This window comes from Dermacentor silvarum, chromosome 8 (assembly GCF_013339745.2).
Source record: "Dermacentor silvarum isolate Dsil-2018 chromosome 8, BIME_Dsil_1.4, whole genome shotgun sequence".
In the NCBI taxonomy this organism is placed as follows: domain Eukaryota; kingdom Metazoa; phylum Arthropoda; class Arachnida; order Ixodida; family Ixodidae; genus Dermacentor; species Dermacentor silvarum.
Genome location: NC_051161.1, coordinates 45,004,619 through 45,020,988, shown reverse-complemented (window position 1 = coordinate 45,020,988; position 16,370 = coordinate 45,004,619). Strand labels below are relative to the sequence as shown.

At 43.7% G+C, this 16,370-nt stretch overlaps 1 protein-coding gene across 2 annotated transcripts in view; it reads right to left on the bottom strand.

Annotated features, from left to right (window-relative positions):
* Positions 1-1,110: 1,110 nt before the first annotated feature.
* Positions 1,111-16,370, bottom strand: part of LOC119461128 (thioredoxin reductase 1, cytoplasmic) — a 29,372-nt gene continuing 14,112 nt past the window's right edge. For both annotated transcript variants that reach the window (XM_037722332.2, XM_037722333.2), the window contains 9 exons: positions 15,910-16,052; positions 14,993-15,108; positions 12,012-12,237; positions 10,898-10,984; positions 8,287-8,517; positions 6,706-6,813; positions 6,204-6,299; positions 3,645-3,779; positions 1,111-1,614 (listed from right to left, as the gene is read on the bottom strand). In XM_037722332.2, the coding sequence (XP_037578260.1) occupies positions 1,552-1,614; positions 3,645-3,779; positions 6,204-6,299; positions 6,706-6,813; positions 8,287-8,517; positions 10,898-10,984; positions 12,012-12,237; positions 14,993-15,108; positions 15,910-16,052 (1,205 nt within the window). In that variant the 3' untranslated portion in view covers positions 1,111-1,551. The remainder of the gene's footprint in view (positions 1,615-3,644; positions 3,780-6,203; positions 6,300-6,705; positions 6,814-8,286; positions 8,518-10,897; positions 10,985-12,011; positions 12,238-14,992; positions 15,109-15,909; positions 16,053-16,370) is intronic.

Sequence of the window (16,370 nt, the reverse complement as noted above, 5' to 3'; positions counted from 1 at the left end):
ACACAAACCAAAAGCTCGTCATTCTTAAAATACTTCTCGCGTCTGTCAGACTTCACCTCTTGAAAAATGTAAGACTGACAACTTCGAGTATCCCCTGTCGTCCCTGAGCATCAAATGATGTTTAATCGATAAAGTGACGAAATTTTCGACAAAAAACTGTCGCACTTCTCACCTCCCGCTGCCGTCGAGTCACCCATGTTTTTTCGCGTTGAAATATGTAGAGTCGGCCGCTAAGTGGCAAGCCGCAGTTGCTCAAGAAACAAAAAAATATATATAAAAAATATTGAAAAAATTGACAAAGAGAAAGCTAAATATACTTTCTAATAACAGCTAAACATTAACTGCGACATAAAGTAACACATTTTACTAAGACGTATTGATATAAAACAAAATTATTTGGCGTATTGTTTTAGTTACTCGATTTCGGTTTCGGTATCTTCTCGGCGAGCGAGCGACAGCGAAATTGAAGTTAAAGGGACAGGGAGGTTAATAAATGTCCGCGAGATCGCTCATTAGGAGATGAAATCACGCGACTTGCGTTTTTATCGTGTCGCTTGGGTTATTTTCTTGGCTTACCTACACTGGCTAACCATTAACGCGAACTGTTTTGCTTTGCCACGTCGCTTATGAACGTTAAACTGTATAAACCTTACAAGCACACATGATCGATTAATAGGCTCATTTACATGTCTTTCGCATACCCATACACAAGCTTTTACTTATTTTGTCATGCAAAGACATGTGCAACACGCGCGCACACGCACGCACACAAACAAATGCCTATGTAAAGTGGGTCGTTTGTTGGGTTCGTATTTGCTGTAGGACATGGAACCTAAAAGCCCCAATTCCTAAATCAAACTTGTAAGTTGGCAGGACCTTCAAATTTTGAAATGAGTTTACTTACTTTATTAACAGGACTTTAGAGCTCATCGCCTATAGTTCCGTAATCATTGTTTCCTGGCAAATCTTCCTCCATTTTTTGCTGTTGTTTCCCTGGTCTCATACACCACGTACATCTCAAATAAAATTTTTATTGACAGACAGCACTGGTCCCATCTCTTCTCTGGCAGTGTTTCATGCGCTGCTTGAAATGAAGGCCAACAAATCAAGTTATGCTTAAATAAATACTCTTTAATGAAAAGCGCAACCAAGTATACAGCGCAGAGTTAAAAGCAATTGCAAAAAAAAAATTTTTTTTAAGTTAACAACTTCATGCTTGAGCTCGTAGGAAGAGCCACGTCGACGGCATCAGGCAGGTCGCTCTCAGGAGTTGAGTTTCGCGGCACTGCCGTCATAGGTCACACAATTGTGTGGAGCCGACGAGCTTGTTCCTGTAGTTGGGTGCGGGAAGGCTTCATCCCATCGCCAAAGGGGGGGCCTGCCTGCCAACCGTGCTAGGCCGGTGTCGGCGTGTGCGGGTGGCACAGTGCGTTCAGATGCAAGCAACACGGTGAGGTAGCAGCTTGCAGTTAAAATCCTACACTGCGGGTGTTAAACGTGCGCTGTGCCTCGGAGGCAGGCGGCCACGCACTTTGGCGATGGGGCTTAACCTCAGCAACCACCCTGCTTGGTGCTGGCCCCGGACCGTTTGCTGACGGTCAGTGTCGTGAAGAGCTGCGACAAGATGAAAAACATGGCATAAAGTTAGGCAAGGTGCAAACACCACGTATAGGCATGCATGTGCAACGCAACACTGTGTATAATATAGCTTTAAGCCTTTAAACTCTCAAGTTACAAAAGTGCCAATAAATTTCCAAAATGTTTTTTCTTTGCCGAGTTTTGCACGTAGTGCCCCATTGAAGACAATGAATAACAGAAATGCTTTGAGCAAACCAGTTTTTCTACCAATATACATAAAGGTCCTCAATAATACTTTTTTAATGCATGACAGCAAAACAAATGTAAAACTGCAAAATACTGTACACAAACGCTCAAACTCAGCAATAGGCAGTGGGATGAGACGCATGCGACTCAATCTTGGCGAGCAAAGCACAGAAAACTGTAGCATAGATGAGTACAATTTGCCCTTGACGATACTGGAATAAACTAAGGATGACTACAGCTACGGGCCTTGGGGTTAAAGGTTGATTAACATAACAAAAAAAAAAGAAAGTTACTGATTCAAACTGAAACCATAAATAGCAGCACACAACAATCTTTAAATTGTTATTATAGGCACCAAGGCTAGGTCCGCTATAAAACATGTGAACTGGCGAATGAAAAACAAAGAACCGACCAAGCCGAAGGCCCCAGGGCAGAAAAACTTCTTTTATTCCCCTGGACTTGTCGCACAAGAAGCCAACACCGGAGCGCACCAAATATAAAAGGAGGCCGATGAAGACAACAATTGCCGCTCTTAGCGGCAAGATCGAGCGGAGTCGCCGCTTGGCGGACACTGGTTGAACCACGATAGTATGGATGGTGCGTCGCGTTGTCTGCTAGCTGCCAATTGTTTACACGTGCGCGTACGGTGCACATATCCATTTAAGTCAGTTTGTTCCGTAGCTGTATCGCAGTCATATAAATAGTGGTATGCAGTTTTTTTACGATGTCAAGATTCATTTAGCTTGGTGCTGTAGACTTCGCGCTGCAATAAAATTAGTGACTGTATGTGTCAAGCAAGTGCACTGTGTGATCGTCGTGCCCTCCGTTAGTCAAAATCATTTAAGTTTCATTGCCGCATTGTGATTTAAGCACGACCCAAACACATTTGGCGTCATTTTTTAATAAGTGAAGTGGTCGCTGCGATACCTGAATGCAGCCCTTTAGCAATTCGGTGAAGCAATGTGTTGATTATTCCACAATCCTTGTCATACCACGAAACAAGAACGAGGTGGCGTGAGATTACTCAGCAGTAGGAAAGAAAATTAAGCGCTGATATGACGTCTCAGGATAGAATTGATCTTAGGCATATGACAGTCGCTTAGTGGCTACGCGACCATTCTTAGCCGTTCTTCATATGCCCTTCTAGTAGTATGTGGATATCCCACTATGCAGAAATAATTTTGCCTTGCAATTGAATTTTTGCGCTTTGGTACTTTGCTTCTCTGCTACAAAAGGGAAGCAGCAATATTATATTACAAGATGCTCATATGTAACAGTGCAGTCGCTAGGTTTCTCTTCGGCTTCACGGCAATGCCACCCATATTGCTGTGAGGCAGAACTTGAAGACAAGTTAGGCGGAGGGGAGAGGGGGCTGGTGCCACCCCCAGCTTACTCACCCTTTCACCTCCCGCCTTTGGGATGGCTACCACAAAATTAAATATAAATTATAGGGTTTTACGTGCCAAAACCACGATCTGATTATGAGGTACGCCGCAGTGGGGGACTCTGGAATAATTTGGACCACCTGGGGTTCTTTAACGTGCAGCTACTACTACAGATAATCATCCAAGCAACTTTGTAGCAGCCATGTGACCACCCTCTGTCCTTGTCGTCCCCCCATAGTTACCATGTGCTTCGTATGCCCTTATGCAGTTTGCACTGGCTTACAGCAAACGCACACAGTGCACAGCACCTGTATAAATGTTAAAGACATTGTGTAACCCACTTATAAAACACAAGCACTTTATGACTGAGCAGTAAACCCTAGGAATTTAGAAGCAAGGCAAGGCCCACAACAAGATATGAGGTACTCTACCCACCTCAGCACACGTAGGGTGAATTCCGATGGTGGCATCCAAGTCTGCCTTTGTGGCGTTTAGCTTCATAGCAGTAGCAAAGCCCTGAGTCACCTCGCCAGCGTTGGGCCCCAGGTAGTGGAAGCCAAGAATGCGATTCTGAAAGGAGACGCCACAGAACATTACTACAGAGATTGTTGTCCAGCACATTACACTTCTGAAGTTCCCTGGAGACATGGCTGTTAGTGCCACTGGACTGGGATGATAGGAAACAACTTGTGTGGACAAAGACTGCAACGTTCATATGTTCACTCATGTGAACAATGATCCGCTATCTGGAGTGGAGGGTTATGCTTGATGAACATTCAGCAACTTATTATACAAGTCATTACCACATCAAAGGTTTGAACAATATCCCAGGGTTCTAGTTTTTATCTAGACCAAAGAGATACTAGTACCAGGTCCAGAGGTCTACAGGCCATCGAGGTCTATATCCCCCTTCGTTCACAACTGCAACATGACTTCGCTCCTGACTTGACTCAAAAAATAATTTCTGGCTATGTCAGTGGAACGAACAGTACATACTAACATAATGTTGCCTCAAGTATTCTACTAAGTGTGCTTCTCCCTACCGTTACAGTGTATATCTATTGATGCAGTTTAATAAACAGGCTGAAGTAAGCGAAAATCTGCGCTCGAATTTCAATAAGAATTATGTACTTCCGGAAGAAGCCGACTATCGTCTGCTCACACTTGGCAGCGTCCGCCCACATAGGAACTAAACTTTGGCCAGACTGCTTATTGGTATCATAGCCGTTGGGTCTCGCTACTTTCGAATACTTATGAACACTGAACTAGCCTCGAACCATGCAAAGCTGAAGGTCAGACCACACGTACACTTGCCAGCATGAACTTACTCCTGGCCGCTCCTGGCTAGATGCCTTGGCAGACTTCACTTCGGATTGAGCTATTAACAGAGCTTCAAGATGCACAAGTTGGATGTGGCTAGTATCTATCGGTCAAGCTGGTGCAGGACAACCGGTCCGCATCACGTAGCACGGCCAGACTGGAGCATATGAGCGCGAGTGCACACTCACACAGTTTTGCACAAGGCAATCGCTACATATACACACTACAGTTGCATGTAGCTGCGGTCTACTATGTAGCATTGACATCGCGGCCGCCGCAGGGTATCGCGACGAGTCCGCTCACTGAGCGCACTGTGGCTCACTGAGGGCAACCGCATTTGGTACGTCGTAGACACCAAAATCAGAAATAGAGGCGTCACCGTGAACATCCAAAATCAAGTTTGAACTGTGCGCCACGGTGACGTTCAGTAGGCAGAACATTGTGGGCACACCCCGCTCTGCCATAACCTTCACAGTGCAAGGCATTGAAGAAGGAGCGGGAGTTCCGTGAAGGGGATCATAGGCAACCTTTCATTGCCAATAACCATGGGCGACTTTTATAAATTCCGTAAAACTTAAAAATGATCCCCCTGTATGCCATACGCCCTCTGAACACTGTTAGACATGTTAAGAATAAAGAAGGGAATGTAGCAGCTAGTTTGTACAGTTGTTTGAGCGCACAGGCAACGTCTGAATTGACTAGGCTTTTCTAGTTTTGATTTAAAGGAGGCACCGGCAACGTATCAAAGCAAGAACACTGCTCTTCCTGCTTGAATTGGTGACAGAATTAGCACGAGGTCGTGCTGGTGGAGTCCAAGTTTTCAAACAATGCGCTGTAAGGTGTACGAAATGTCTGTCATTCTTATTTTGGCCATTTATGGGGTAGGTGGCAGTTCCGCCAAGCTGTCTGGGCTGCACATGATATGCATTAAATGTCTATCAATTTTTGCTTGCGTGAATTTTTGCCACTGGTTTTGAAGGATGGCTTCCTGCATATAAGACAGGTGTCACAAAATAAAGATCAGGTTATGGCTTTTTAAAGGGGAAAGAAGAAAAAAAGAAAAACCAATCAATATAGAGGCTGTGCCATTTAACCAGCAATTCTGTTTAAGCGATTTCTATTTACAGATGTTCTACAGCATTTGTGTGTGCTCGTTGTCTAAAATGCGTATCATACTCATCCTTTTTCACCTTGTACGATGAAGCCTAGTTTTGACTGTTGTGTCTGTGTGTGTATTCTGTTATCTGTGTATTTTCTTCATCTCAATGCTTGTTCATCTTCAACTGCATCACAGCCTCATGTACATGTCTAGAATAGATTATATATGCGTATATGTCGGGACTCGGTATAGTGTGTGGTGCAACCTGCCCTCAACTTTTGTTTCTGCATGTTTCAATATGTCTGGGACTATATGTGAACATCACTTATTCTATTATCAATATTCTATTATCAAACTCTGCTGTAGATTTTCTGAAACTGTGGTTTTACTTATTTTACAATATCTTTCTTATTACTGCTATGGAAAAACGAGTAGCCGTAACAATTATAAGTGACTAAATCTTATTTTCAATACAAAAATAGGCGCCAAATACAACAAATGCATGCTTACAAATGCAGGGCATATGCGAGGCACCAAGTGTAACGTTCAAATACTATAGCAAACTTCAAACTCACGTTTTCAGGGATCAGGCAGACAATCTTCAGGTAACCTGCATCCGTTCCACGTTTCGGAAGAGTCCACTCCAGTGGCGTGAAGCTTGTATGGAAAATCTGCACCAGGGATCAGCAGGAAGGGATGTTGTTCATGTCTACAGATTGGCCTAAGCTTAGGTGACAAATACAGTAAAGCTGCTCCCTTCGGTTTAATTTTAATTTGGAGAAAAAAAAAAGAAAAGGAGTTTATGACAAGGGGACTTTGTACAAAGTCCTGTTGCTACCCTAATGTCAAGGATGCCTTTGCCTGAACACTGCTAAAGAATTCCTGATTCTCTAGGGTCTAACAAAAACTGCCTTGAAATTGCCTCACATGCTACACATATTCATCATGCGAGGAAAAAAAGAAAAGGGAAGAAAGAAACCCCCAATTTTTTTTTTCTTTGACTTTAGCATGATACCCCAGCATCGAGTATTCAAAGTACCACTGTGCTCTGTTTCACATATGATACTGTGCACGTACCTCAATGCTTTCCGCTCCAAACTTGGCATTGGCGTCCTCCTCCGAGTATCCGATGCAGCCATACTCGATGGGTGTAAACACAGTTGTAGGCACGTTGGTGTAGTCACACTGCACAGGATAATGAAGTAGGTGTGTAATAGGAAATGTCCTTTACATCAAGTTAACACACAACTTGTTTGCTCTGCAACCAACCGTCAATTTTCAGCAAGACACACATGTAGCAGTCCGGCCCATACTGCAGTTATCTTTCAGCCACAGTGACCAATCTGAACAAATGTTTAAATAGACAGCAGACCACTTCTCTACATCAGCACAAGTTATTGAATTATGAGAAGGTTAATAAACGCATGGTGGACTTCTCTGAAAGAGACTATTCAAGCATAAACATCACACTTTTCCATTTTAAAAGGTGGCTTTAGCTTGAGCCCTCTGCATACCGAAGTACTATTGAACAAAAAAGTTTACGGACCACGGAATCTCAGAAAAAGCTATAAATATCGGAGCAGCCTTTAATTAAAAGTAGCCAGTAAAACCGTACATCACAATGTTGTTCGCATATACCAGTAGAGGCTGGAAATGGGAATACCAGGCTGCGTGTTGAGGCTGCAGAGATATTCAGCTTTTTGTCAGATCCCTTGGTCCGTTCAACTTTTTTGGTCGATAGTACATGTTGAACACATAAATGCTCCCAATGGGCAACAGTTGGACAAATTAGATTGAAATTTCTAACTTTTAAAAGAAAAAGTTGCATTCTAGAGCCTGTTGGAATGAGATGCCATGTTTAGGCACTCAAATTTCTTTACAGAAATTGCTGAAAATTAGGAAACTTAAGAACTGAAAGCCCCAAATTTACATCTAACTCCATATCATGAACAGTTGTTGCCATTTGGCAGTATGACATTCCATAAATTTGCGTGCAATGAAATATATTAGTGTTTAGCACCCAGAAATTTTGCCAGTGACGATGTCAATGTCGATTTCAGCAATTACTTATTTCATCCTTACCTATAAGTATATACAACACAATCACCACTTGCGTGATTCAAGAAAGATAGTACAGATGTGCTTGTTATACAACTGTCAAATATGTGGCATGATGCTCAATTCTTTCTGGGGTTTTACGTGCCAAAACCAGTTCTGATTATGAGGCACACCCTAGTGGAGGGCTCCGGATTAATTTTGACCACCTGGGGTTCTTTAACGTACACTACAACCCAAGCACACGGGCGTTTTTGCATTTGAAAGGCATGATGCTCAATACACAACACTAATGAACTAATGACACGAAGACAATAAACTGAATGCTTATGCCGAGAATATAATGCATATTTAAATGAATATTTAAGGAGTTATTACATGCAGAAAAGGGCATTATTGTGGTATCATGTCTCCACCTGCTGGCAACCTTTAAGGAAAAAGTTCTGTGAATTCCATTTTATAATCACCCTTAATTATCATAACTTAATAGATAGAAGTATTTGAGTCTACAGCAGCAGTTTCTGTGGGTTGGGGACAAAAGGATAGCTCTGTCTAAAAGATTACTGACTGAAGCGCCAAAGGGAAGACTGTGATGACGCTTACCTGGACGTCGCTGCCGCCGTAAAGCCTGCGTGCCAGCAGAATGCCCGCCTGGATCGCAACAGGAGTCAGCTCAGGGCGCCCCTCGAGAACATCGCCCACAGCGTAAATGTGAGGCACATTCGTCCGCTCATTCCTCGCTGGCAGCTTGCCGTTCTTGGGGTTCACGTTCACTCCAGCCTCGGTCAGTCCAAGGCTGTGCGTGCACGGCTCGCGCCCCACTGCAAACAGAACCTGCACGAGCAATGTGTGCCCATAAAGTGAACATGAGCAGTGCACATCACCAGCAGACACTGGTGGAAAGTACCACCTGTAAGTACAACCAGCAAGCAATGCCAGCACACAATGCCAGCAAGCAATGCCAGCAAGCAATGCCAGCAAGCTACACTAGCAAGCAATGCCAGCAAGCAATGCCAGCAAGCAATGCCAGCAAGCAATGCCAGCAAGCAATGCCAGCAAGCAATGCCAGCAAGCAATGCCAGCAAGCAATGCCAGCAAGCAATGCCAGCAAGCAATGCCAGCAAGCAATGCCAGCAAGCAATGCCAGCAAGCAATGCCAGCAAGCTACACTAGCAAACACCGCAAGGCACACGTCACACTACACTCGAATCTCGTTATAACGAAGTTGAAGGGGGAGCCAACATTACTTCGTTCTATCCGTTACTTCGTTATAGCCATTATTGTCATTTACTACTGCAATATATGTCCAATGCCCGCACAATTGTAAACATGGAAATAAGAAGACGGCTTTTCAGCCCATGGAACCGCTACATGGCTGCGCATATGATGAAATTTGAATAAAACAACAAACAATCTTCGGCTTGTCACGCGACGTAACATCTGATGCAACAGCCTTTAGATTCTGTTCCATTGCGATGGTCTTTCGCGCCCCCTTTCCAATTGACTCATCGCAGTTGAGCAGCATGTGGCACAAAACGCAGCGCTCCCCTGTGAGATCTTCTGCACGGCACACCGCAGAGAACGAGAGAAGTGAATACACTAATCTTTCACATCACCACGCGTCGCCACGCAGCAAGCCAGGGATCCCGACACCCCCCGCCAAAAAAAATTATTTCAGACCAACGCCCGCCCCCCTCTCTTCTCTTACAGACAGGCACTCATCCTGGAAAAAAAATTACGCTGATCCCATGCGCTGTGGTAATCGCTTTAAGAAATATTTACTCTTTGCGGAGGTAGACACTATGTGGCCTTAATTTTGAGGCCCAATTTTGATGTTCAGCACGCAGACGACAGTGCTACGTACACTGCGACCTACAGGGAGCGGGGAAACCTTGACGTCGCGGTAAACACAAGACACGTCCGTATGTCTGCGTCTCTAAAACTGCCAGCTCTCAGAGTTGCGCGCCATACTATAGTCAGTGGTTAATGATCATCTAGAGGCATATACGAGTATACAGGTTATATTTTAATTGTGTTGTTTAAGGTATATGGCTCCTCCGTGTCTATTGTGCTTAGTTTTGAAAACGTCTGCACTTTCTTCTATCAAGACTTGTAGATTAAGAACTTGCTTCACTTTGTTCTGCATAGAAAAAAAGAAAAACTTTGTGCAATCGAATGAAAGCTCTGAACACTGTCCCTTATGTTCTTGAAGTTTTCAAATGTGGTGACAGAATGTCATGGGTGTTTAAATATCATATTAAATTTATAATCCCGCAAAATGAGGCACACATTTTGGCCTGCTATACAAGGTTTCATTCTTGCGTGCCTGTCTATGCCTGCCTGTCTCTGTCTCCACCTTCGTTGCAGAATTTTTTGTGCAACATCAGCTCGACATGCACCAACAAGGACAAAACTCCCTTTTAACATGTGGTTTAATATACTTGCTTAGAAAGTTAATTAGTGTACTTCTGCTAATTAGCAGCTTTTCCATTACCATTTGTTGAAGAAAGGTGTTCCACCTTAATTAAATAAAACAATGTGGTAAAAAGAGCACAAGTCCCCTGAACCTGAAAGCTCCCTTAACCTGAAATACGTGCTTTAATAAAACATGATGAATGGTTGCGAGTGGTTCATGTGGTTTATCGTCCCAAAGCAATACTGAGGCTATGAAACATATTCTAATGGAGGCCTCAGGAATAATTTTGGCCCCACAGGTTTATCTAAAATGCAACCACAGCTCAGTACACAAGTGCTCTTGCATTTGGCATGACTGAAATGCAGCCATTTCGGTTGAGAATCAAGCTTTATGACCTCCTGCCCAGAAGCACACGGCCATTGCCATCGGGTTATTGCAGCATGTTATGTCAGACGCAGTGCTTCGAGTTACAACGCTTGGCTCATACATTTTCTTGCAGAAAACTGACAGTGAAAAATATGACACATGTCTGAGAAGCGTACCATGATAAGATGCATGTGAAAATATGAGAAAATATTCCAAGGGTTGCAACAAAATGTTGAGGTTAATGAGAGACACCTAAGCAACACAGATTGGGTAAGGACATTGTGTGTGCGTGCATGTGCGTGTGTCAGTGCTTTTATGCCTCGCTCTGTTTCCTCCCATTTAAATAAAGAAAATCTACCCTACACATTCAAGCTTCTTTTTTTTGCTGGTTTAAATGTATTAAGTGACTTGCAAACGTAAAACAAAACTTACCGTGTTGAATTCCTCAACAATTTCTGTGCCATTTGCATTTGCAGTGACCCTAATTTTTCCAGGAGACCCCTCTTCAATCATCTCCAACTAGAAGAAACATAATGAAGAGGTGAATGTTAACCACGGAAGAACTTTCAAGAATATTTCAACAACTTTTAAGAACTTTCAAGAGAAAAAATGTTTCATGACAACAGCACATTCTGTCTACTGAACAAAACAGAACTTCAGTATGTTCCTGTCTCTAGTGCTATTCCTACCTGAAAAAGAACAATTATTCAGCCCCATGCTTTCACATTAAAACACGGAAATTTATTTGAAACATATGCTTGCAACTCCCCTTACGTTTCCTGTTCTGTGAGCATCAAATACTATGGACATCTCTTTATTCATGAGCTCAGCATTGCGTTTTTCATGCACTATTAAGTCTCATCCAAAAAGAATAAAAAGATACGTGCCAAGAGCAGGAAAGACCAAGTCACACACTGACAATGCCAATACTACCACAAGTATGCATCAATTCCCATCTTACGAATGCACTGTTCTCACTATCCGACACGTTGGACAACTCGGAGCATTAATGCATTAGCTTAGCCTTGACTCAATGACTGTCTTTAGAGTCCCCCTTAGTCCACTCCAAAACGAAGTCTTCTCTCATAATCTCCAAGCTCTACCGGTGTGGTGTGTGTTCAGTGTAAGCTAAACCCACTGCATACCTGCAAATTTTCTTAACCTTATCGCTCGATCTAATCCTCTACCATCTCCGACAGCATTTCCCTTGGCACTCATTCTCTTACTCTTAATAGACAACTGGTTATCTATTCTATGCCCTTCATGGCTGACCCAACTTTCCACATCTTCCCTTTCATCTCTACTAGGATATCATCCCACACATGCTCTCTAATCCTCTCACATTCCATCACTTGTTACACCATCCTTAACTTCATTTCAAGTTACCCTGTCTTCCTTCAAGCTTTCTTGTCTCCGTGTGTTGTCAAAATAACAGGGATGGCAAGCTAACTATCTTGAAGTAACAGAAGTTGAATGCACCAGACAAGGCAGTCTGTTTGCGAACAGGAGCAGAAAGGCGAGGCCTGCCCTGATGAGACTCGCTCACCTTTGTAGGGACACAGGGCCGGATGAAGCGGATGCCCTCCTTTGCCATGTAGTCGCCAATGCGTTCTGCCATGTCCTGGTCAAAGCCTCGCAGCAGGATGGAGCGCACCATGACCGTCACGTCGAGCCCTATGCCCCGGAGGAAGCCCGCACACTCCAGCGCCACGTATGACGCGCCCACCACCAACGTCTTTCCGGGACAGTGGGGCAGGAAGAACAGGTCATCACTGCACATACATGCGTGCACGTAGGAGTTTATCGGGTCCCAGCGTTTGCCGCCTCTCGCAAATCTGACATTTCTTAGCTGTCTTAACTAGATGGATGCACGCGCAACAAGGGTTGGGAAATGGGGGAAATGGCATCCTCTGGGTTAAGCGAGTGCACTAGTTTGCTTCACGATGTATGATATATCCCTTAGAGCAGACAGATGACTGTGAAAGACAAGCAGCAATTCAAAACAGTGCCATACCATTTGGTGAATTCATGAGCACCAAATAGTCACGCTAGCTCCGCTTTCCTTCAGTGTCCAACCATGTGTTCCAGGGCAGATGTGAAGTCTGGTGGCGTTGCAACTACTATTTGGTATGGAGCAAACCTGATGCAGCCACGACGGCACCAAAAGGAAGAAAGGGGTGTACTGCAGAGGAGTTGCCTCCCCCACCTCTTTTGAGCACACTTGTGCATACCTTGTAGCACTAGACACTCTGTGACAAGTTTCACAAGCAAACTTTCCCATGCATGCGTGTATGAATCTGGGGCCATATTACTGATGGATCATTTTCCAGGATATCTCTTTTAGTGTGCAATGACAGGCCAAACTATGGGAAATGGGTGTGATGGCAGGAATGGCACACCTCCCAATAGCCTTATCTTCATGCTGCACAGTACTAGTTAAGCAAGTTGATGAGATTTCTCGCTGCTATGAGATGTAACACTGGACATCACATTACACAAAAGTTGCAGTATACTATCAAGAAATAAATGTATAGGCAGCCTCGTAAAAATGCCAGGTGAGGTTGGGATAGGCACTGCAAATCATGCTCCCAGTACATCACAAGAACGTGCCCTTTTCTCAAGTTACACTGGCTACAAATTATGCAAATGTCTGTGCATGTCCGGTATGCATGTCCAGTAGATTCCGTCCATCGTCGTGCGCTTGTGACTTGAAGATTACCCTGCATCAACATTCAACGCTTTAAAGGGGCCCTGAAAAACTTTCCTAATTAATCATAGAATGGCCACACTATTAAATTACGTTGTCTCGCAAACCTCACGTCGCAAGAGTTTTTCGAATCCTTCAACTAGAAGTCGAGTTAACGCACCGATACCCAGCTTTGTTGTTTTTTCGTCTCCACTAGCGCGACAGCGGAGAAGCCAAGAGGGCAAAGCCCCAGTCAAAAGTGTCATGGCACCCCGTGGCAGCCGCGATAGACTACGCTACGGAGCATGCCACTGCTATCTCAGAGGTCACGTGCAGACGGCAGTTAAAAAAATTAAATAATTTTTCCATCTTTTTTGAGATCACAGACATACATACCGCTTCATTTATTTAACTAAAAATTAGCAATTATGTAATTCCTGAGAATGCTCTCACGATCCTGAAATCAGCCACTAGCATTGGTGGGTCCAGCTGCTTGCACTGACACTGTACGACGACATCGCGGAAGCAAGAGCAAGCAATTTTTCGCTGTCTTTGACACACAATTGTAAATTTCCTGCTGCATGCAGTGCAGTAATATTTGGCTTTCGTGTTCACAGCAGCTTCTACGACAAATCGGAAATGTCTTTTTTTTTTTCAAAAAGCGTTTCAGGGCCCCTTTAAGTGCTGACAAAAAATAAAAAAAGGCGTTCAGGAAATGATTTTTTTTTTATTGTGCATCTGCATATCAAACTTTTTGCGGACTCGAAATATATATGACATGGGGGTAGCAAATTCACAACTCCTGTCTGAAAATACACAAATCTAAAACAAGGAGGCACTGGCAGTATATTCCATCCATCTAACTTCATCCATTGTTGCACTGTATCAAAACTACCGTAGTAGGCGACATCAGAGTCACTGGATGTGTCTGTAGCACTAAAAACACTGCCATCACTGTCAGTGCTTTAATGCAGAAGCAAATAACCTTTGGAGCTTGACGACTCATTCAAATGATAGATGTGCTTTCGAAGTGGTCGTGGCAACATGCGACTGGCCACCGCCATAATTAAAATCTCTGCTAGACGAACGGAGATGAACGTAGTCGGTAGGCCCGCTAACAGCCAAAGAGAGAACTCACCAGAACGTGAAATTGGATTCGATGAGCCCAGCCTGTTACTGGCACATATAAAGAACGCCCAAACACGTGGACGAGACAGGCTCATCCTTGGCACTAATTGCAAAAAAAAAATGTTGTTACCGAGTATGAGTCATCCAGGGCACTTAAAGGTTTTGGAGGGATGCATCAGCAGACGAGCAAATTTAATTAAAAATTATGGGGTTTTACGTGCCAAAACCACAATCTGATTATGAGGCACGGCGTAATGGGGACTCCGGATATTTGGACCACCTGGGGTTCTTTAACGTGCACCTAAATCTAAGTACACGGGTTTTTTCGCATTTCGCCCCCATCGAAATGCGGCCGCCGTGGCTGGGATTCGATCCCGCGAACTCGTGCTCAGCAGCCCAACATGAGCAAATTTAATTCAACCTGACTATTCCTGTACTCTATTCTTAAGAGGCAAATGTATGGATGCACACAAGGAGGTTTAAAAGTACCTACTTATGCATGTGTATGTGTGCGTGAGCCTGCTTCTGTCCATGTGTGCGCGCAACCTCTGCGTGTGTACATGAATTGTACATGCGTCCGCATAACTTTCTTGGTTTAAAATGACTTCTATCTTGAGACCACGTCACAAGCAAAGTCCAACCATATCGTGTTTGTTACCAGCTGCTAGTAAAAGAGACCCAGCAACGTCGGACTAAAGCTGCAAAATACGTACCTTGAGATGGCATGCTCCCGCGCACCAGGAATGTCAGGGTAGCGTGGCCTTTCGCCCATGGCTAAGAGAAAATCTCTGGATGTGATGAACTTCTCTCCGCCCTTCTTGTCGGTCAACTGAAGAAGCAAAGACCAACAATATAGGATTAGTTGCATGATAAGAGAGGCGGGTGCTTCGAGCAGTGCCCAAAAACTTGAATGCACCAAAGAAGGCAAACATGATGCATCAGCTAAGCCAAGCACCGATTCACAAATCTTTCATCTCATTATGTGCGCGCCTAAAGTTGGAACATGTCAAGTATAGAGACAGCTAACAGACGACCCCACGAGCGCAAACCTTAGCTATACTACAATATGCACTGTAATTTATTGTGCATAATTATTGTTTCTTAATTTTATGAAGAAATTCTAGAGCTTTATATGAAAACTGATGCATCCTCCTGGTGCTAACTTCCAGCTATCCTGGGTAGCCGACTTGACAGAGAGACTTGCCCTATTCGAAATTATCGCAGGTTCAACTCTTAGAAGAGGATGAATTTTCTTTCAACTAGAGAGTTTACTTCAAAGGACCATATGGGTTCACCTTGTAGAAGCACTACCATAAAATGGATGTCAGCATTCTCCTTTCCCTAATATATTGTCATTTTAAGGATTTTTGCTGAACTTGTTCTCTGTTAATTAGGCCTAGCCTACACCAATTGAGCGTAACAGCAGAAGTACACTGTTCAAAAGCAGTCATTCAAAGTCACTGGCCCCAAAAAAGCCCAATAAAACATAAATGACAGCTCATATGCTAGGTCCCTTACTATCAAGTTGGCAGCTGTTCAGAGTGCAGACAATTAACAGCACCTACGCAGCTGCAGCGTAAAACAGAACCTTCAAACCCTACGACATCCCAGCTGGCACCTGCCTTCTTACCTTCAACTTGTGTGGATCCATAAAGTGTGCATATGCGTTGAGGTAGTCAACGCCCGCTTCCCGCAGGCTGACCCGGTACTTCCAGTTGAGTGATGCAATGTAGTCCCGAATGTTGCTTCGCATCGTCTCCCATTTGAATTCGACTTTACGTTTCACATGTGAAAGAAAAAAAATATGTGGCACTTGAAAACTACTCACAGATTATTGAAGGACTTTTGTCAGCTGTGTGTGCGTGTGTGTGGTGCTAAGTGTGCATTTAAGAATGTTTAAAAGATCAGAACAGTGTATCGTGTTCAAAAAGTCTTGATGTTCTTCTACATGTACAGCATGGCTCAACAACGTTACGAAAAAAATTTTCTTTTATCACATATTGTGATGTCCACCTTGTAACAATGCCATTCATAACAATTAATAACTGCAGAAATAAGCAGCATTCACAACATGGCATACTAAGATGCACA